The sequence below is a fragment of the Rana temporaria genome, chromosome 12 (assembly GCF_905171775.1).
Source record: "Rana temporaria chromosome 12, aRanTem1.1, whole genome shotgun sequence".
NCBI classification, from domain to species: domain Eukaryota; kingdom Metazoa; phylum Chordata; class Amphibia; order Anura; family Ranidae; genus Rana; species Rana temporaria.
Window position 1 is genome coordinate 17,866,879 of NC_053500.1, and position 20,899 is coordinate 17,887,777.

A 20,899-nucleotide genomic window follows, 5' to 3' on the forward strand; every position below is an offset into this window, starting at 1 on the left:
GTCATTCCCTTGATTATTGGAACGTGGTTTGGTTATACGCTCAGCAGACGTGAGTTTGAGGCCCCAGGTTCTAGACTGGGGATAAACTGGGTGCTCCGCAAATCTCGGATGCCCATGGGTCACGTGTGCTCTGCCTATAAAACCATAGGATCTCCTAATAATATTCTCTCTAGATCACATCTTGGCAATGCTGTAATTATCCCAATTCTTCTAATGACTCTGTTTCTCTGTAAAGGGTGACGTTTCAATTGCTGTCATTCCTAATGTTTGTACCCCTTTAGAAATATTGAATAAAAATTATTGGAAAAACAAAAAGATTTTTTATATTTTTGGCTTGTCTGCTTTATAGCACCTAAAAAAATGTTTCAGATGAAGTACAACTTGAACCTTTTCCTGTAATAACAATAATAATAATAGAGGAACATGTAGGCGCGTCACAAAGCAACCCAACCAGTTTTCCCCTTTGGCCGGCAGTAAACTGGTCTCTCCAGTAATCAGACTGGTTGCGATTGCGCCATTTGCACCTTTATATGGGAAACAATCGTTTGTTTTTTCTTATCAAAAAAGGAAAAAACAGAAGCAACATAACAAATTTTTTTAAAGGGTTTTTTTTTTTTTTTTTTATAAATACAAATACTTTAAAAACATTAAAAACATGTAATAGTAGGATTGAAGTATAACTAAAGGCAATACTTGTTTTACTTTCCTTTTTTGTTTTTGTTTTGGATAGTCAGTTGTTAATGCTGTCTGTGCCCCAGTTGGGGGAAATTCGCCCTCTACGTTTGTCCTGTTCACCATTGTCATTGAAAGTGAAGGTAAAAGAAAACAAAAATAATCACAAAATTTTAGGTTGTCCCCAGAACAGGAATAGAGAAGAACCCTTCCAATGAGGACACTAGCTTTGGAAAAATTAAGAGATTCCCGTAATTTGTAGAGTTTTCCTCTCACTTCCCGTTTTGGCTATGGGACAAGAAATTAAGGTAAATCTCCCCAATGGGGCACACATGACAAAAGTAAACCGACAGGGGTTATAACCCTCCCTCGCTCTATCCAAAAAAAAAAAAAAAAAAAAGTTGCTTTAATAGGGGTGAAAGTTGTATTGCTGTAGTATAAAATGCCTAGTACCCGTTAACAGTCTGTCGCCTACGTGCGCCGCCTCTTGTTGGCATTAGGACTAGAAGGATTACTGCTGGCATTGAGAACTTTCTCTGTCTGACGGTTCCTCTTCCTCTTGTCACCTGCCTCTTTGGAGCCCGATTCGGACAGAGTTCTTTCCTTCTCCTTGACGCTTGGTTTTTCTGCACTTTTTCCTGAAGTTGTAAAAGAGTTAGTAAAAGCTGTGAGCAAGCAAAGACTGGATGCAACTATAGTAACAGATCGATATGTAGTTCATACATAAAATTCTGATGCCAGGTTTCTGGTAAACACTCCATACTGCAACCTGCACTCTACATTTCAATTTTAAAAAGTGGTAGTAAAGGCTTCATTTTTTTCTAGCATAATAAACATGCAATACTATTGCGTAGAGCGGTCCCGAACCTCCTCTTCTGGGGTTCCCTGCCAGTGCTCTCGGCTTCTCCTCTTGTGTGTGTGCCCCATAGCAAGCCGTGTACTATGTTCTGTGTACATGAAGCTATGACTAAGCACAGCTGAGTGTGAAACGCGTCAGTTTTTTTTATCCTGTACCCTGCTGTGGTTTGTACTTTTGTCATTTTGCACAATAAAGGCTTTTTATTGGAGTGTGGCTGTCCAGACCTTCCCTCTTCTAATTACTGTGTACATGTTCCTGAGTGATCCAGAGCCTTGCTGTGTGCGTCTATAAAACACATACATCGCAGCTCAGCCCTGCACCCCACTCCCTCCTCACAGGATTTGATTGACAGCAGCAAGAGCCAATGGCTCCCTATGCTTCCTCTGTATCCTGTTAGGAAAAAACAGGGACCAGTGCTGCTGCAGATGGGCACAGCACTGGATCAAGATAGGACTCAGGCAAGTGTATGAGGAGGTGGTGGGGTGGCGGCGATAGAACCATTGGAAATTTTTTTACCCTAATGCATTCCCTGCATTAGGATTAAAAAAAAGTCTTTGTCTTTAGAACCACTTGAAATGCAGATGTGATAAGAGCCTGATCACATAACCTGTCAAATGTCACATGACCGGCTTCCTTCTTCTGACCTTTCTTGTACTAAAAAGTACCAAAATACAAGATAAGATAACATGCATTCAAGATTCAAAAAGCCTCCTGGAGAAGAAAAAAAAAAGAAAAAAAAAAGAAGGAGGAAGCTTCTCACCTTCATCGGAGACGGAATTGACATCTACATCTTCCTTGCCTTCTTCTTTTCCGTCATCCTCTGTGGTTACTTTACCTGAAATATCAAATGTTTATTCAAAATGACAGAACTGGTAAATTCTCCCCTGACCCTGAGCAAAGAGACTTTTTTCAGAGTTATTTAGCTGTGATATAGAGAGAAGTGAGATGCGAGAAGTGTCTAGAGCAGCGTTTTTAAACCTTTTTTCAGCCAAGGCACCCTTCAGAATCGCAAACAATCCCAGGGCACATCAGTCTGCGAGCTTGTTCGCACCAGGAGATGCATCTGAGTGCATGCACATTTTTTTGCACCTTCCCTTCCCAGCATAATCCCACCAAATCCCCCTTCTCCTAGCACAACTATCCCTACCCAAATCGCCCTCACAGCACAACCCACCCACCCAAATCCCCTTCCTCCAAACACCTCTTCCAGCACAACCTGCCACAAACCCCCCCTCTTAGCACGACCCCCTCCAAACGCAACCCCCTGAACCAAATCAAATTTTGATTTGTGTTCTGTACTTATGCAAATTAAAACAAAGTTATTGAGCTGGAGTTTGTCTTTAGACGTCCCCCCCCCCCCCCCTACAATACAGTACAGTAGTTGAGAATGCTTAAAATATTGATTTCTTGTGACTCCTCATTTAACGACCGGGGGCTAGATTCAAGTAGCCCGCCGTAAGTTTGTGCGGGCATAGCGCATGTTATTTACGCTACCCCGCCGCAACTTACACGGGCAAGTGCAGTATTCACAGAGCACTTGCTCCGTAAGTTGCGGTGGCGTAGCGTAAATGGGGCCGGCGTAAGCGCGCCCAATTCAAATGAGTATGAGGGGGGCGTGTTTTATGCAAATGTGTGGTGACCCGACGTAATTGGCGTTTTTCCCGAATGGCGCATGCGCCGTCCGTGGAATTTCCCAGTGTGCATTGCTCCAAAGTACGCCTCAAGGACGTGATTGGTTTCGACGTGCACGTAAATTACGTCCAGCCCTATTCGCGAACGACTTACGCAAACGACGTAAAAAATTCAAAATTCAACGCGGGAACAACTTCCATACTTAAAGGGGTTTTCCACCCATTTTTTAAGTTTATTAAAGTTTATTAAAAGTGTAGCTGCTGGCTTTTAATAAACTGACACTTACCTGCTCCAGGAGGGAGGGGGTCCGCTCCTCCCCCCCCCCTCCCCGGCGGCTTCATTGTCACTGTGGGCACCCGGCCGTGACAGCTTTCGGCTTCACGGCCGGGCACCCACTGCGCATGCGCGCGCGGCGCTGTTTAATTGGACAGGCGAATGCCTGGGACCTGTCACGTGTCCCAGGCGATCGCCTACAGGGAGGGGCTGCCAAAAGGCGATATGACGTATCGCCTTTGCAGCCCCTCGGCGGAAGGAGGAAGTGGGACAGGAAGTCCCCTTCTCCTGAAGCCCCCACTCCCCCCCCCAAAAAAATTACATGCCAAATGTGGCATGTAAGGGGGAGAGGAGTGGGTTAAGAGGAAGTTCAATTTTTGGGTGGAACTCCTCTTTAACATTGCGTACGCCTCATAATAGCAGGAGCAACCTTACGCCAAAAAAGCCCAACGTAAACGACGTAAAAAAAAATAGCGCCGGGCGTACGTACATTTGTGAATCTGCGTATCTAGGTCATTTGCATATTCTACGCAGAAAACAACGGAAGCGCCACCTAGCGGCCAGCGTAAATATGCACCCTAAGATACGACGGTGTAAGACTTATGCCAGTCGGATCTTAGGCTAATGTCGGCGTATCTTGCTTTCTGAATACAGAAAAAAGATACGCCGGCGTAGCTTTGAATTTACGCGGCGTATCTATAGATGTCAATGCTGAATCTAGCCCCTGGTCGTTAAGTGAGGAGTACCTGTATTCGATCTCTCACTGTTAAAATAAACCTACCATTAAAATTATAGACTGATAATTTCTTTGTCAGTGGGCAAACATACAAAATCAGCAGGGGATCAAATACTTTTTTCCCCTCACTGGACATAACAACACTTTAACTGCATAATAATTCAGGAACAAGTAGGATCTCACCTTCCTTCACCTCCTGGATGATCTCTTCAGGAAGTATAAAGTTCTTCTCAGAGTTTGGGAACGGGAGGATCTCCGATTCGTGCTGAAAAACCAGATCAAAAATATTAATGAGTAATAAGGAGGAAAAGTTGGCATGTTTCAGTAATCAAAATATAAGAAACATCAAGAGCAAGGTAATCATCATACAGCATAAAAGCATGTTCTATGATGTACAGCAACAAAAGAACTCATCATACATGAGGCAGGCACTGCGACCCTGGTAATCCCGATGTTGGGCAAATGGCTACAAATCCGACTCAAGACGATGAACATGCTGGTGAATGCGTTTCATAAAAACAAATAATCATCTGGCTATTTTTGGCACCACAAGTACTCCAAAAGGTACCCAAATCCCCAACCTGACCCTTGAGGTAACACTTATTTACCAATTTGCCCGAGCTTGAAAATGTATCCGGACCTTTGAAAAAAAAAAAAAAAAAGTGATTGTAAAGCGTTTTTTTTTCTTTTCTCTCAAAAATGCCATACTTCCCTTCTTTGTGAAATGGTTTTTAAAAAGTATTTATTTTATTTTTAACCAAAAATACATAGAATGGATTAAGGTAAAAAAAAAAAAAATAAAAAAAAATAATATATATATATATATATATGAAAATAGGTGCAGGAACTCAACCACGACCCTGTTCAGATTTCAAAAACAGTAGAAGGGTCTTAAAGGGGCATTAAATACCAGAATTGCATTATACATACAGAGTGCAGAGTTCAGGGGGTTACACACAGAGTGCAGAGCTGTCACTTGTAAACACAGAAACCAGATTTCTGTGTTTACAAGCGATTGTGGTGAGCAGGCACCAAAGGGTCTGAGCCAGAGGTGGTGGAACTGAGTTCCCCCTGAAAAAAAGCCCTGTATATATTTAACCACTTCCATACCAGGCACTTACGCACCTTCCACCTTCCCGCCCAAGCCAATTTTCAGCTTTCAGCACTGTCGCACTTTGAATGGCAATTGCGCGGTCATGTTACATTGTACCCAAACAAAATTGGCGTCCTTTTTTCCCCACCAATAGAGCTTTCTTTTGGTGGTATTTGATCACCTCTGCAATTTTTTTTTTTTTTGCGCAACAACTAAAAAAAGACTGAAAATTTTGAAAAAAATTAAGTTTTTATTTTTTTCTGTTAATTTTTTTGTAAATAAGTAAGTTTTCTCTTTCAATTACGGGCACTTATGGGCACCGATGAGATGGCACGGATGGACATCGATGAGGTAGTACTGATGGGCACCGATGAGATGGCACTGATGGGCACTGATTGGCGGCGCTGGTATGCGGCACAGATGGGGACTGATAGGTGGGCATTTTTTTTTATTGCCCCTTTTTTTTTCTGCCCTTCCCTGGGGGTCCAGTGTGGCGATCCGAGGGGGGGCTGTGCTGATAAACAATCAGTGAGAACCCCCCCCCCTGTCAGGAGAGACACCGATCGGCTCTCCTCTACTCGCGTCTGTCAGACGCGAGTGAGGAAGAGCCATCAACGGCTCTTCCTGTTTCACATCGTGATCAGCCGTGATTGGACACGGCTGATCACGTGGTAAAGAGCCTCCGCCGGAGGCTCTTTACCGAGATCGGAGATGCAGGGTGTCAGACTGACACCCCGCATCACTGAACGCCGCACTCCCCCACGGGCGCGCGCGGCATGAAATCCTGCAGGACGTCAAGTCAGGATTTCAGAACCACTTCCCGGACGTCAATCTGTTATTGACCGGGCGGGAAGTGGAGAAAATATTATATATATATATATATATATATATATATATATATATTATATATATATATATATACACACACACACACACACACACACACACACATATATACACACACACACACACACACACACACACACACTACTTTCTGCTATATTACATATCCAATAAAAAAAAAATATCAAAATGTCTTCATGAATTTAGGCCATTATGCTACATATTTGCGGCAAAAAATAAAATAAAAAAATCCAATAAGCGTATATTGATTGGATTTACGCAACTGTTATAGCGTCTACAAACTATGGGATATATACTGGAATTTTTATACAAGTAATGGTGGCGATCAGCAACTTAAAGGGGGAGTCTGAGACCCCTGATCTAGGGCAATCGAAGGGTTAACTGTGTGCCTAGCCAGTGTTTGTGTTACTACGCGTGCTGCTTTTACTAGGGGGAAAAGAATGATTTGAGTTCCTGCTTTGCAGGGACACAAACTCTATCCCTTCCCCCGTCAGAACGGAACTCTACCTCGTTTACATAGGCAGAGCTCCGTTCCGAGTCTCTGCCAGACGACTGGCGGCAGACATTGAGTGCCCGACACCCACAGATCGGCTTCTGCTGTGAATGCTACAATGCAGAGCTGCACCAGATTTTGCACTCTCCAGTTTTAGTAAATGAACCCCATTGTCGTTTAGACAAGTACAGGTCCCTACAGCCATTCACACTTCTATGGCAGGCACCGTACACCCCTCCTGCACAGTTATTTACGTTACGCATATTTTATGCCTATATTACACATCTGTATGAGGCCTCACACTGGACACAGGTTGTTGAAAAACAAAATGAAAAGTTGGTCAAAGTAGAGCATTACCATTCCACAAAACAGGAGCATGTATGGCTCATTGAACCTCACCAAAAAAGGCGTCAGTCATTTGTAAGCCATAGGACTCATAGGACTTTTCCCAAGTATGGATACCGTATTTATCGGCGTACACCGCGCACTTTTTTGCCCTGAAAATCAGGGCAAAATCGTGGGTGCGCGATATACGCCGATACCCGCGCCGAGTTTGAATACTGCGCCGGCATATACCGAGCGCAGTACACTCGTGTATAGTCGGGCAGTCTCGGCTCCTCTCGCGCTCACGTCCTGGACGTACAGGACGTGAACGCGAGAGTAGCCGAGCCTGCCCGACTATACACGAGTGTACTGCGCTCGGTATATGCCGGCGCAGTATTCAAACTCGGCGTGGGAAAGTGGAAAACGAGCGGGGAGGACGCCGCAGAAGGATGCCGGACCCGACAAAAAGGACAACCCGAAAGCCGCAGACGGACGCCGGACCCGACGAGGCCGCCGATGGATGCCGCGCAAGACACCAAAACTGTAAGTACAAAGGGCCAGATTCACATAGAACTGCGGCGGCGTAACGTATCATAGCGTTACACCGCCGCAAGTTTTTATCGCAAGTGCCTGATTCACAGAGCACTTGCGATGAAAACTAGGCGGGCCAATTCAAATGGGCGTGTGCCATTTAAATTAGGCGCGCTCCCACGCCGGACCTACCGCGCATGCTCCGTTTCGCAAATCCCGTCTTGCTTTGTGCATCGTGACGTAATTTTTTCGAATGGCGACGCGCGTAGCGTACTTCCGTATTCCCCGACGTGTTACGCAAACGACGTTCATTTTTAAATTTCGACGCAGGAACGACGACCATACTTTAGACAGCAATACGTTTGCTGACTAAAGTTAGGGCACCTAACGGCGACGTAGCGAACGCGAAAATCCGTAGTGGATCTGCCGTAACTCCTAATTTGCATACCCGACGCTGGTTTACGACGCAAACTCCCCCCAGCGGCGGCCGCGGTACTGCATCCTAAGATCCGACAGTGTAAAACAATTACACCTGTCGGATCTTAGGGATATCTATGCGTAACTGGTTCTATGAATCAGTCGCAAAGATAGAAACAGAGATACGACGGCGTATCAGGAGATACGCCGTCGTATCCCCTTTGTGAATCAGGCCCAAAAATATTTTTTCCACAGGAATTTCGGGGCAACTTTAGGGGTGCGCGCTATACGCGGGAGCGCGCTATACCCCGATAAATACGGTAACTTCATTGAACAGCCATTATGGTCACATACCACGTTACCTTTCTAGACTGGGATAATGGGGTGGTGTGGCTGGAAGCACTCACCAAAGCCTGCATATCATACATGGTGCGGAGATGATCCCAGATGACTTTGGATGAAATCTGACGCCCGATATTCTGGCTGAACTTGTCCCGGATGCAGATCATGTGGAAGTGTCGGTTCACTCCTGTATTAGTACATAGCAATTACTGCATTGTTAACTCAGAACAAACAATCAGCTCAATGGTGCTCTCCTTCACTGCTACATTAACAACTCAAATTTAATTTTTTGGCGGGGGCAAATACATAAAAAAAAGCTTATCAAAAGGTTTAAAATAGAACTACAGCCTTCCATTAAAAAATAAATAAAATGCTGCAGAATTTAACTACATCTGCACATAACTTGCATTCGCACCTGATGCCGCGCACACACGGTCGTTTTTCGGCATGAAAAAAAACGACATTTTTCAGCATGTCCAAAAAACAAAGTTTTTCCCAACTTCATCATTAACCACTTCCATACCAGGCACTTACGCACCTTCCCGCCCAAGCCAATTTTCAGCTTTCAGCGCTGTCGCACTTTAAATGGCAATTGCGCGGTCGTGCGACGTGGCTCCCAAACAAAATTGGCGTCCTTTTTTCCCCACAAATAGAGCTTTCTTTTGGTGGTATTTGATCACCTCTGCGATTTTTTTTTTTGCGCAACAACTAAAAAAAATTACGTTTTTATTTTTTTCTGTTAATTTTTTTGTAATTAAGTACGTTTTCTCTTTCAATTACGGGCACTGATATGGCGGCACCGATGAGATGGCACTGATGGACATCGATGAGGTAGTACTGATGGGCACAGATGAGGTGGCACTGATTGGCGGCGCTGGTATGCGGCACTGATGGGTGGCACACATAGGCGGCACTGATGGGCACACATAGGCAGCACTGATGGGCACACATGGGCGGCACTGATGGGTGGCACACATGGGCACTGGGCATGGATGGGCACTGTGGAGTGGCACTGATGGACACTGTGGGGCGGCACTGATCTACCCATGTTGCCAGTCAGTGCCCATTTGTGGGCACTGATGGCATCTTTTTTATTTTTCAAAGCTCCCCCCCCCCCAAGACTTTTTTTTTTTTATTTGCCCTTCCCTGGTGTTCCAGTGTGGCGATCCGAGGGGGGGCTGCGCTGATAGATGAACAAAGCGCGGTGACGTACAACACGTACGACGGCACTCTGAAGGGGAAGTTCCATTCGCCTTTGGGCTGCTTTTAGCTGATTCCTTGTTAGTAAAAGACGATTCACGCTTTTCTGTCTGTTACAGTGTGATGAATGTGCTTACTCCATTATGAACGGTAGTTTTACCAGAACGAGCGCTCCCGTCTCATAACTTGCTTCTGGGCATGCGCGGGTTTAAAACGTTGTTTTAGCCCACACACGATCATTTTTTACAACCCGAAAAACGATATTTTCAGAAGCCGAAAGACGATGTGAAGCCCACACACGATCATTTTAACCACTTAAGCCCTGGACCTTTAGGCAGCTAAATGCCCAGGCCAGGTTTTGCGATTCGGCACTGCCTCGCTTTAACAGACAATTGCGCGGTCGTGCGACGTGGCTCCCAAACAAGGAAAGAAGGAAGGAAAAACGGGAGGGAAGGAAGGAAGGAAAAACGAGAGGGAAGGAAGGAAGGAAAAACGAGAGGGAAGGAAGGAAGGAAGGAAGGAAGGAAGGAAGGAAGGAAAAACGAGAGGGAAGGAAGGAAGGAAGGAAAAACGAGAGGGAAGGAAGGAAAAACGAGAGGGAAGGAAGGAAAAACGAGAGGGAAGGAAGGAAAAACGAGAGGGAAGGAAGGAAGGAAAAACGAGAGGGAAGGAAGGAAAAACGAGAGGGAAGGAAGGAAAAACGAGAGGGAAGGAAGGAAAAACGAGAGGGAAGGAAGGAAGGAAGGAAAAACGAGAGGGAAGGAAGGAAGGAAAAACGAGAGGGAAGGAAGGAAGGAAGGAAAAACGAGAGGGAAGGAAGGAAGGAAAAACGAGAGGGAAGGAAGGAAGGAAGGAAGGAAAAACTAGAGGGAGGGAAGGAAGGAAGGAAGGAAAAACGAGAGGGAGGGAAGGAAGGAAGGAAGGAAAAACGAGAGGGAAGGAAGGAAGGAAAGAAAACGAGAGGGAAGGAAGGAAGGAAGGAAGGAAAACGAGAGGGAAGGAAGGAAAACGAGAGGGAAGGAAGGAAAACGAGAGGGAAGGAAGGAAAACGAGAGGGAAGGAAGGAAAACGAGAGGGAAGGAAGGAAAACGAGAGGGAAGGAAGGAAAACGAGAGGGAAGGAAGGAAAACGAGAGGGAAGGAAGGAAACCGAGAGGGAAGGAAGGAAACCGAGAGGGAAGGAAGGAAACCGAGAGGGAAGGAAGGAAGGAAACCGAGAGGGAAGGAAGGAAGGAAACCGAGAGGGAAGGAAGGAAGGAAACCGAGAGGGAAGGAAGGAAGGAAACCGAGAGGGAAGGAAGGAAGGAAACCGAGAGGGAAGGAAGGAAGGAAAACGAGAGGGAAGGAAGGAAGGAAAACGGGAGGGAAGGAAGGAAACGGGACGGAAGGAAGGAAACGGGACGGAAGGAAGGAAACGGGACGGAAGGAAGGAAACGGGACGGAAGGAAGGAAACGGGACGGAAGGAAGGAAACGGGAGGGAAGGAAGGAAACGGGAGGGAAGGAAGGAAACGGGAGGGAAGGAAGGAAACGGGACGGAAGGAAGGAAACGGGACGGAAGGAAGGAAACGGGACGGAAGGAAGGAAACGGGACGGAAGGAAGGAAACGGGACGGAAGGAAGGAAACGGGAGGGAAGGAAGGAAACGGGAGGGAAGGAAGGAAACGGGAGGGAAGGAAGGAAGGAAAACGAGAGGGAGTTCTGAATGGCGCCTTGCGTAGTATTATGCGCCTCTGAAAATGTTGCACACATTAGTGCGTTGGCCCGCCCATTGGGATACAAGGACTGACCTATCAGGACGCACTGGCGCGGTGTGGGACTGACCTATCAGGACGCACTGGCGCGGTGTGGGACTGACCTATCAGGACGCACTGGCGCGGTGTACGCTGTGCTGGGATCGGGCCCTACATATTGGGGTAATGAATGTAAACAATGGGGGATGGGTATTAGAAGAATGATACAGAGAGGATAATATAAAGCCAGGACAAGCACTCCGTGCCTGGCTCTGGACACACACAGCCATGACAGAACATTTATATGAAGTATGTTTCAGGCACCGGGGTCTTCCTAATTCCTCGCCGCCTATTGTTCACACTTCCCCGGCTGGGCTTCTAGGCAAGCCCGAGGATGCGCTGCGGCCTTCACTCACCTACGGGCTTATGGCCGAGCATAGCATGGAAGAGGCAGACTTCCACCTCGGGGCTCCACAGCACCGGCTCCTCTGGTGGAGGTCCCGGCCTCTCCACCGCTGTTTCCCCCCCGGTCTCCGTCTCTCCCATCGCCGCCGCTACCGCCGGGAACACAGCGGAGCCCTGAATACCACTTATCGCTGCACCGGAGACACCTAGCGGCGGCATCTACTCACTGCATGGAACGTTTAAAAGCAGAGGACAGAGAGAATGTAGTACGGCGCCACCTAGTGGCTGGTTATTGGACAGCAATGTAAAGAGAACCTGTCATCATTTGTTTTTTCATCCAGGAGTCTCCAAACTTTTCAGTACAAGGGAGGGACACATCATATCTTACAAATATCTGTGGGCTGAAAAAACCCCAAAACAGTTTTATATATAAATGAAGTTTAATTAAATGAATATGTTTTACCCAGAGCTTTTTTTATAATAAGCATGATATGATTCAGAACAACAGAGAAAGAAATTCCAAATAAACTACCTATTAATAAAGATCAGACCAAAATAAATCCAGTCTGAACCTTCCTCATCAGAGCCCCCCTTACATCAGCATCTTCATCAGAGTCTTCCTTACTTTAGGGTTATCCAAGTCTTGCTTATATCCTCTCTTACATCAGAGTCCCCCTTACATCAGTGTCTCCCTTACATTAGGGTCCCCCTTACATCAGGGTCCCCATCAGAGTCCCCCTTACATCAGGGTCCCCCTTACATCAGGGTCCCTATCAGAGCCCCCCTTACATGAGGGTCCCAATCAGAGCCCCTTTTATATCAGGGTCCCCATCAGAGTCCTACCTTACATTAATGTACACATCAGAGTCCTCCCTTACATCAGTGTCCCCCATCAGAGTCCCCCTTACATCAGTGTCCCCATCAGAGTCCTTCCTTACATAAGGGTCCACATCAGAGTCCTTCCTTACATCAAGGTACCCACCAGAGTTCTCCCTTACATCAGTGTACCCATCAGAGTCCTCCCTTACATTAGGGTCCCCATCAGAGTCCCCCTTACATCAGTGTCCCCATCAGAGTCCACCTTACATAAGGGTCCCCATCAGAGTCCCCCTTACATCAGTGTCCCCATCAGAGTCCCCCTTACATAAGGGTCCACATCAGAGTCCTACCTTACATCAAGGTACCCATCAGAGTCCTCCCTTACATCAGGGTGCACATCAGAGTCCCCCTTACATCAGTGTCCCCCTTACATCAGTGTCCCCATCAGAGTCCCCCTTACATCAGGGTTCCCATCAGAGTCCTCCTACATCAGTGTCCCAATCACAGTCCCCCTTACATCAGGGTCGTCATCAGTGTCCCCATCAGAGTCCCCCTTACACCAGGGTCCCATCAGAGTCCCCCATTACATCAGGGTACCCATCAGAGTCCTCCCTTACATCAGGGTACCCATTAGAGTTCTCCCTTACATCGGCGTTATCTTTTACATCTTGGTTCCTTTTAGAGTCCCCCTTACATCTGGTCCACAGCTAGGGTCCATGTCTGCAGTCTCTGACCATCTCCTGTAGTATGTTCCCAGTGTCTAAATCTCCTGCAGCATATCTACAGTTTCTGACTGTTTTCTGGAGCATGTTTGCAATCTCTTGCCATCTCTTATAGTATATCTTCAGTCACTTACCATCTCTAGCATGTCTGCAGTCTTTCACCATCTCCTGTATCATGTCTGCAATCTCTAACCATCTCCTGTATCATGTCTGCAATCTCTAACCATCTCCTGTAGCATGTCTGCAGTCTCTGACCATCTCCTGTAGCATGTCTGCAGTCTCTGACCATCTCCTGTAGCATGTCTGCAGTCTCTGACCATCTCCTGTAGCATGTCTGCAGTCTCTGACTCTCTCCTGTAACATGCCTGCAATCTCTGACCATCTCCTGTAGTATGCTTGCAGTCTATGACCATCTATTGTAGTATGCCTGCAGTCTCTGACCATCTCCTGTATCATGTCTGCAGTTTCTGATCATCTCTTCTATCATGTCTGTAGTCTCTGACTATCTCCTTTATCATGTCTACAGTCTCTGACCATCTCCTGTTCTATGTCTTCAGTCTCTGACCATCTCTTGTATCATGTCTGCAGTCTCTGACCATCTCCTGTATCATGTCTACAGTCTCTGACCATCTCCTGTATCATGCCTGCAGTCTTTGACCATCTCCTGTTCTATGTCTGCAGTCTCTGACCATCTCTTGTATCATGTCTGCAGTCTCTAACCATCTCCTGTAGCATGCTGGTAGTCCTTGACAGCTTTTTGCAGCACTATAATCACTGAATAGTATGTGCAGTCCTTTGGCGATATCAGGGGCTGTTCTTGAGGCCCCTTTCATCTAGAACAGTGGTCTCCAAACTGCGGCCCTTTGCTTGCCTTTATCCGGCCCTTGAGTCATTACTTCCAAAGATACAAGACACTATTCTGCCAACTGACACCAGCAATGAAGCACAACATCCCCCCCTGACACCAATAATGGGACACTATTCCTCCCACTGATACTAATTGTAACGGAATGGCCCGTGACACGCAGAGTCACTAATGACTCTTGGGTCTAGGGTCACCCTGTGCCCCTTTTGGGCATAGGGTGACTGATAAATGATAATTCATGTTTTGCAGGATATCTTGGAATATTACAGTTTGGTTAATGCTGACCCCCAACCGGTCAATAAGAGTGTCTACTTCAATGTTTAATCTAGGCTGTTGAGATGCTAACTAAGTCTGCTACTGTAGTGATGAAAGCTGTGATTGCATTCTGTTGTGCTAATTAGGTCTGCTCCTAAGACATTCCATTGTGTGATGCTAATGACACTGTGTGAAAAGTCTATTGATGATAGATATGTGTTGTGAGTTAGCAGTCTAAAGGTCAGACGTCTGACTTAAGGAATGTGAATTATGAAGCAGGTGAGAACAGCTTGGCGGAGCCAGGCTGTCTGAATAATGTTTAGTAATTAGCCCATCTGAAGGTGTATTGAAGCCCCATTGTGTGATGCTGGGGGTGGAGAGTTTCATTGTCCCTGTAACTACTGAAGCATGCTTTGTAACTGTATAAAAACCTGAGAATTTTCCATTAAAGCGTTCATACATTTTGAAACCAGTAACAGAGCTTGTCGGTCTCGTTATTTCTGGGGAAATGGAATGGATCGTGTCTGTTGGATGGTTGGAGTGTCAGATAAGCTGTCGTGGTTGATGGAATGTGATATCGTAAACGGTGGTGATCGGATGATGGAGCATTATTGCTTTCCAATGATACCGATGATGGGGTATTATTCCTCCCCTCCCAATGTTACCAATAAAGGGGCACTGTTCCATCCAATTAAACCAATGATGGGGCTTCTGCTTCTCCCCCCAATACCAATTATGGTGATGTTTACTCCCACCGATGCCAAGAAAATTTACACTACCACTGGCCATAGTTCGGACTCCCTAAAGTCTCAAGGTCAATAAACTGGCCCTTTGTTTAGAAAGTTTGGAGACCCCTGATCTAGAAAGCTGACCCCTGTTTGTTTAATAGCTCCTGGGTAAGTTTCCCCTCCTATGAGGGAGGTTCCCTAAAACAAGCAGGGATCAGAAACCTCCAGAGCGGAGACACAGAGCAGTAAAACTCGACAGCTTCTAATCCTCGCCAGCCCTGAACAAAACCGACCAATCAGCACAATTTGGGCTTTAAATTGACTTCCATATTAATAGCATTTTCTGATGAGAGAACATTCTATTTATAATGATATACTGTATATGGGGCATCCTGTGTAACAGTAAGCTGGCCTGTCATTAGGATAAAACACACTGCCAGTGTTACATTCACAGATAGAACTTATGGCTTAGAATTAATTGAGACAGAACAGGCGGATTTATGTGGAAGTAATTTGCGTGGCTGGTCCTGTCAATCCGCAATCAATGTCTAGCTGGGTAGAGGGGACACACGCGGTGGGGTGGCGTGGAAGGGTGTAAGTCGAGGAAAAGCGAGTAATTAATTGTAATCAGCGCTAAGGTGACAGGGAGGGGCAGACCACTGGTAGCCGTTCCCCCCGGGATAGCAATTAAAGTAACACCTGCTTATGACGCAGCGAGAGGAGCCAAGCGTCCACAGATCGCCAGAATATGTGATTAGTTATTAACCACATCAATACCCAGCACTTTCACCCCCTTCCTTCCCAGGCCAATTTTCAGCTTTCAGCGCTCTCGCACTTTCAATGACAATTGCGCGGTCATGCAACGCTGTCAGGGATGGACTGGCCATTGGGACTACAGGGAGTTTCCCGGTGGGCCGATGGCTCAGTGGGCCGGCTTCAGTGACAGCGGACTGCCGCCCCCCTCCGCTCCTCTGTCTTTCCCTCCCTGGCCTGGGAGTTTCTCACTTCTGCTTAATCGTGTCCCATAAGGGGGGCACCAAACTGATTCTTTGCCCCGGGTGAAATAATGTCTAGCTTCCCCGCTGGTACTGCCTATAAGAGAACCAGTACCAGCCGTTCTACTCTAATAAAGTAGAACGGCTAGTGGCTAGTGAAGGGGGAGAGGGGGCTTGGATGGCCGGGGACTTGGTGCGGAAGTTGTCCGGCCGCCATGGGAGAGACCTGTCAAAGTGGGCCAGTCTGGATGAAGTCCAGGGCCAAAGTTCTGTCCCAGTCCAGCCCTGAACGCTGTACCCAAATGACATTTTTATCATTTTGTTCACACAAATAGAGCTTTGTTTTGGTGGTATTTATTCACGACTCCGTTTAAATTTTTTTGCATTATAAGCGAAAAAAAGAATGGAAATTTGGGAAATTTTTTTTCTTTCTATTTTAAAAGAAATCCAATAAAATCAAAATTTGTCATAAATTTAAGCCAAAATGTATTCTGCTACATGTCTTTGGTAAAAAAAAAAAAAAAATCAGTTAAAGAGTAAGTAAACCCTCAACCTTCTTTTTTTAAAAAAAAAAAACCTGCAAGAGAAAGTCATAGGGCCAGATCCACATAGCGAGTACGCCGGCGTATCTACTGATTCGCCGGCTTACTTTCAAATTTCCCGCGTCGTATCTTTAGTTTGAATCCTCAAACCAAGATACGACGGCTTCTGGGTTCGATCCGACAGGCGTACGGCTTCGTACGCCTTCGGATCTTAGATGCAATACTTTGGCGCCTGCTGGGGGGAGTTCGCGTCGTTTTCCGCGTCGGGTATGCAAATTAGCTTTTTCCGACGATCCACGAACGTACGCGCGGCCGTCGCATTCTCTTACGTCGTCTCTAGTCGGCTTTTTCCGGCGTATAGTTAAAGCTGCTATTTTGCGGCGTATAGATAGACTTGCCATATTAAGTATGGCCGTCGTTCCCGCGTCGAAATTTGAATTCTTTTTTTTTTTGCGTAAGTCGTCCGTGAATAGGGATGGACGTAAGTCACGTCTAAGTTCAAAAAATGACGTCGTTGCGACGTCATTTAGCGCAATGCACGGCGGGAAATTTAGAAACGGAGCATGCGCAGTTCATTCGGCGCGGGGACGCGCTTCATTTAAATGAATCACGCCCCCTAATCGCCGATTTGAATTCCGCCGCCAGAGATACACTACGCTGCCGTAACTTATGGCGCAAATTCGTTGTGGATTTGAAACAAAGCCAAGTAAGTTATGGCGGCGTAGCGTATGAGTGAGTGAGTGAGTGAGTAACTTGTATAGCGTTCTCCTTTCGATTTGTAGCGGGATTTAGGAATTTGGAGAAGGTTTTGGTTGGTTGACCAGAGCATGCGCTTGGTGACGTACGGTTTTAGATACGCTGTGCCGGTGCCGATCTATGTGGATCTGGCCCTATAACTTTTGCGCAAACCAATCAATATTCGTTTATTGCAATTATTTTTACCAAAGATATGTAAAAGAATACATATCGGGAGGAAAAAAAACGTTTTTTATATATTTTTGGGGGAAATTTATTATAGCAAAAAGTAAAAAATAGTGCTTTTTTTTCTAAATTGTCGCTCTATTTTTGTCTATAGTGCAGAAATTTAAAACCGCAGAGGTGATCAAATACCACCAAAAGAAAGCTCTATTTGTGGGAAAAAAAGGATGACAATTTTGTTTGGGAGCCACTTCGCACGACCGCGCAATTGTCAGTTAAAGCAACGCAGTGCCGAATCGCAAAAAAGTGGCCCGGTCATTTGGCAGCCAAATCCTCTGGGGTTTAAGTGGTTAGTTAAAGGTGTGAATAGGCAGAGTTCAGGGTGGACGGTGTTTGAACAGCCAGTGAACCAGGAACTGGCAGCAGATTCGTAATCAGGAACGAGAAGCAAAGGGATGTGCACCAAAGAAGGGGGTTTGCCTTACAAATGAGGGAGTGCAATGCAGGTGGGTCTAAAACTAAAAAAGTTAACCCACCTTTTTAAATTTAAACCATAGGGGCATTTTTTTTTTGGAAAAACAAATTTAATTTATGATACTCCGACTGATAATTTCCTAGGCGTTTGTCCATTGGAGCATACTGCCCTAATCATTCATGCCCCTAGGTGCACCGTCCAGCCCCGTCCAGCAGCAGCAGTAGCTGTCTGACTCTCATATATTGTAGAATTCAACAGGCTGCCTCCAGTAGGGATAGGTGGCACACCTGTGCCCTGCAGCTACAAACCAGAGACCCATGGAACGGGGCTCAACGCCCAGTGTGGGGCCATAACCTACTCTTCCATTTCAATGGCCCTCAGTGTCTGGTGAGCTTCAAACTGCCCCGTGCTGGCTACACACTCTGGACTTACAATTCTGTTTAATTCTGATCCCTTTCACGGTACTTCATCAGCTTTTCATAATATCACACATGCACATTGCATTTTTGAACAGTGCTTTGTGACGCACTATAACGCCTCGCGTCGCTCTGACTGCCACGCGTGAATTAAAAAAGACTGCAAAACATATAAATGTTTAATAACATGTAAAAAAAAGAACAAAAAATTGGCCCTAGAAGATTTTGGGAGACTTTGTGGTCTTTATTTGCATTACTGGGGTGTAAATGTTTTCCTATACCATTGTACCTCTCACCTAAACTGCTGGAGATGCAGACGAAGAGCTCCTCTGACCACTAGAGGGCACTGTGGTGTCAGATGTACATTAGAAAGGACTCTAGTGTATTCGGATGGCTCACAGACTGCATTCCACAGCACAGGGATATTTAATTAAAATGGATGGGCAAAAAGTCAGATAAAGGCTGTTAATTAGAAATTGTTATAATACAAGTGCAAGTACCAATATTTCTCTGAGGCCTGAAGTAAAACTGTGGGGGTGACTAATCTGCTTCAATTAGAAGGCCCTTCACAGCTCAAGAACGTTTAGAGCAAGATGGATGAATGAAGTTCCTTTCATTTACAGGCCCGTTTCACAATCATTTGAGGGAATTGTGCCATGATACTGGTAATAACGTGACTATACAAAGGCAAAAGACTTCCTAATAAGACTAAAAACTTTTGGCGTTGGTTACTTCGGATCATTCGTAACTTCGGATGCATTTGTATTTGTTCCGTTCCATTCGTTTAGATGCGACATGGGGATGCACAGGTTCTCCGTGGGGGTGCACGGATTGAAATGCAGTCTGTGGATTTGAGGCCGCACATGGATATCAAATTGGAAACAGCGGCTGTGTCCGTGCAGTCTCTGCGTCCCAATTGACATGAATGGTAATGCCTGCACAGGGATGCGCAGAACACCTGTATATAGAAGCAGCAGACTTATGAGTTCTCTCCACTCTGCTCTCTCCTCCTATCAAGCATACTCCTTCACTACAGCAAAACAAATGTGGATAAGAATGAACCCATAGTGAGGATTGTGCTGCTTGCTGACTCACCTGTTAAGTGTGGTCTATGCCAATGAGAGACTGAGTGAAAGAAAAAAGAAGCAGCTGGATGTACCAAATTGCAATAGTAGGTAAACATATGACTACACATATTGCTATTGTGGTGTAGGATTTGGGCCTGCTGTCCCTCCATCCTGGGCCTGCTGTCCCTCCATCCTGGGCCTGCTGTCCCTCCATCCTAGGCCTGCTGTTCCTCCATTCTAGGCCTGCTGTTCCTCCATTCTGGGCCTGCTGTCCCTCCATCTTGGGCCTGCTGTTCCTCCATTCTGGGCCTGCTGTTCCTCCATTCTGGGCCTCCTGTTCCTCCATTCTGGGCCTACTGTTCCTCCATCCTGGGCCTGCTGTCCCTCCATCCTGGGCCTGCTGTCCCTCCATCCTGGGCCTGCTGTTTCTCCATCCTGGGCCTGCTGTTTCTCCATTCTGGGCCTGCTGTTCCTCCATTCTGGGCCTGCTGTTCCTCCATCCTGGGCCTGCTGTTCCTCCATCCTGGGCCTGCTGTTCCTCCATCCTTGGCCTGCTGTTCCTCCATCCTGGGCCTGATGTTCCTCCATCCTGGGCCTGCTGTTCCTCCATCCTGGGCCTGCTGTCCCTCCATCCTGGGCCTGCTGTTCCTCCATCCTGGGCCTGCTTTTCCTCCATCCTGGGCCTGATGTTCCTCCATCTCTCTTTCTTTCCTTCTTTCTTTCTCTCTCCTTCCCTCCCTATTTCTTTTGTTCTTTCTTTCCTTCTTTCTTTCTCTCTCCCTTAGTTTCTCCCTCCATCCCTCGTTCATCTCAGACTCTAACCTCACCCCCTTTGAACCACGCCCAATTTTAGTTTAAACCACGCCCATTATATGCCGCATTTTTCTTTTCTCACTGTGTCCCGCCTTCAAATGAATGCCCGTGCCATTTTAATTCAATTTTCGTTAAAATCTAAATTTGATTACGCTGCGTGGTCATATCTTTGCCTACTTTTGCAGTTTGGCATAGCTCCCAACTGTCCCTGATTTGGAGCAATGTCCCTCTGTCCCTCTGTCCTCCTCATTTGTCCGTCATTTTGGTCTGATCTATATAGATGTATATAAAATGCACCTTTTATCTATCAACAAGTGTTTTTCAGCGCTAAACCTTTCCTCTGAATTCTAAATTGCTGCATTTGTAAGTTCCAAAAGCCAATATAAAAGAAAAGTAGTAGTAGTAAAAAAAAGCACCTGTGGGTTTAACCAATCTTGTTTTTTGTACAATTCTCCTTTAAGGGGGGCGTGGCCAGGGGTGTGTCCTATGCCTGCATACTTTTGCTGATAGGTGTCCCTCATCTCAAAAAATTGGGAGGTATGAGTTTGGTACATCCAGCTGCTTCTTCGTTCTTTCACTCCTTCAGTACAGCACAACTGATGGCCTCCTTGTGCTGCTTCCCCCGTCCCCATTCTGAGCTCTGCTGTACATGAGGCTGATACCAAGCCAAATTCAGATATTTATACCGCTTGCATTAAACAAAATATGTTTACT

The 20,899-nt window shown here is 46.2% G+C and overlaps 1 protein-coding gene across 1 annotated transcript; it reads right to left on the reverse strand.

Moving 5' to 3' along the window:
• Positions 1 to 1,052: 1,052 nt before the first annotated feature.
• On the reverse strand, positions 1,053 to 11,793 carry LOC120918624 (MRG domain binding protein). The gene is made up of 5 exons (XM_040330311.1): positions 11,582 to 11,793; positions 8,302 to 8,423; positions 4,356 to 4,437; positions 2,292 to 2,366; positions 1,053 to 1,310 (listed from the first exon to the last, which is right to left on the reverse strand). The coding sequence occupies exons 1-5, from the start codon at positions 11,787 to 11,789 to the stop codon at positions 1,144 to 1,146; spliced, it is 654 nt and encodes a 217-aa protein (XP_040186245.1). The 5' UTR covers positions 11,790 to 11,793; the 3' UTR covers positions 1,053 to 1,143.
• Positions 11,794 to 20,899: the final 9,106 nt, after the last annotated feature.

Excerpts from the sequence above, each read along its gene's own strand:
- LOC120918624 (XM_040330311.1), bottom strand. The coding sequence starts at position 11,789 with ATGCCGCCGCTAGGTGTCTCCGGTGCAGCGATAAGTGGTATTCAGGGC. Across the intron at positions 4,438-8,301 it reads TGTATGATATGCAGGCTTTG|CACGAATCGGAGATCCTCCC; the intron begins GTGAGTGCTTCC and ends CTGGTTTTTCAG. Across the intron at positions 2,367-4,355 it reads CATCCAGGAGGTGAAGGAAG|GTAAAGTAACCACAGAGGAT; the intron begins GTGAGATCCTAC and ends TTGATATTTCAG.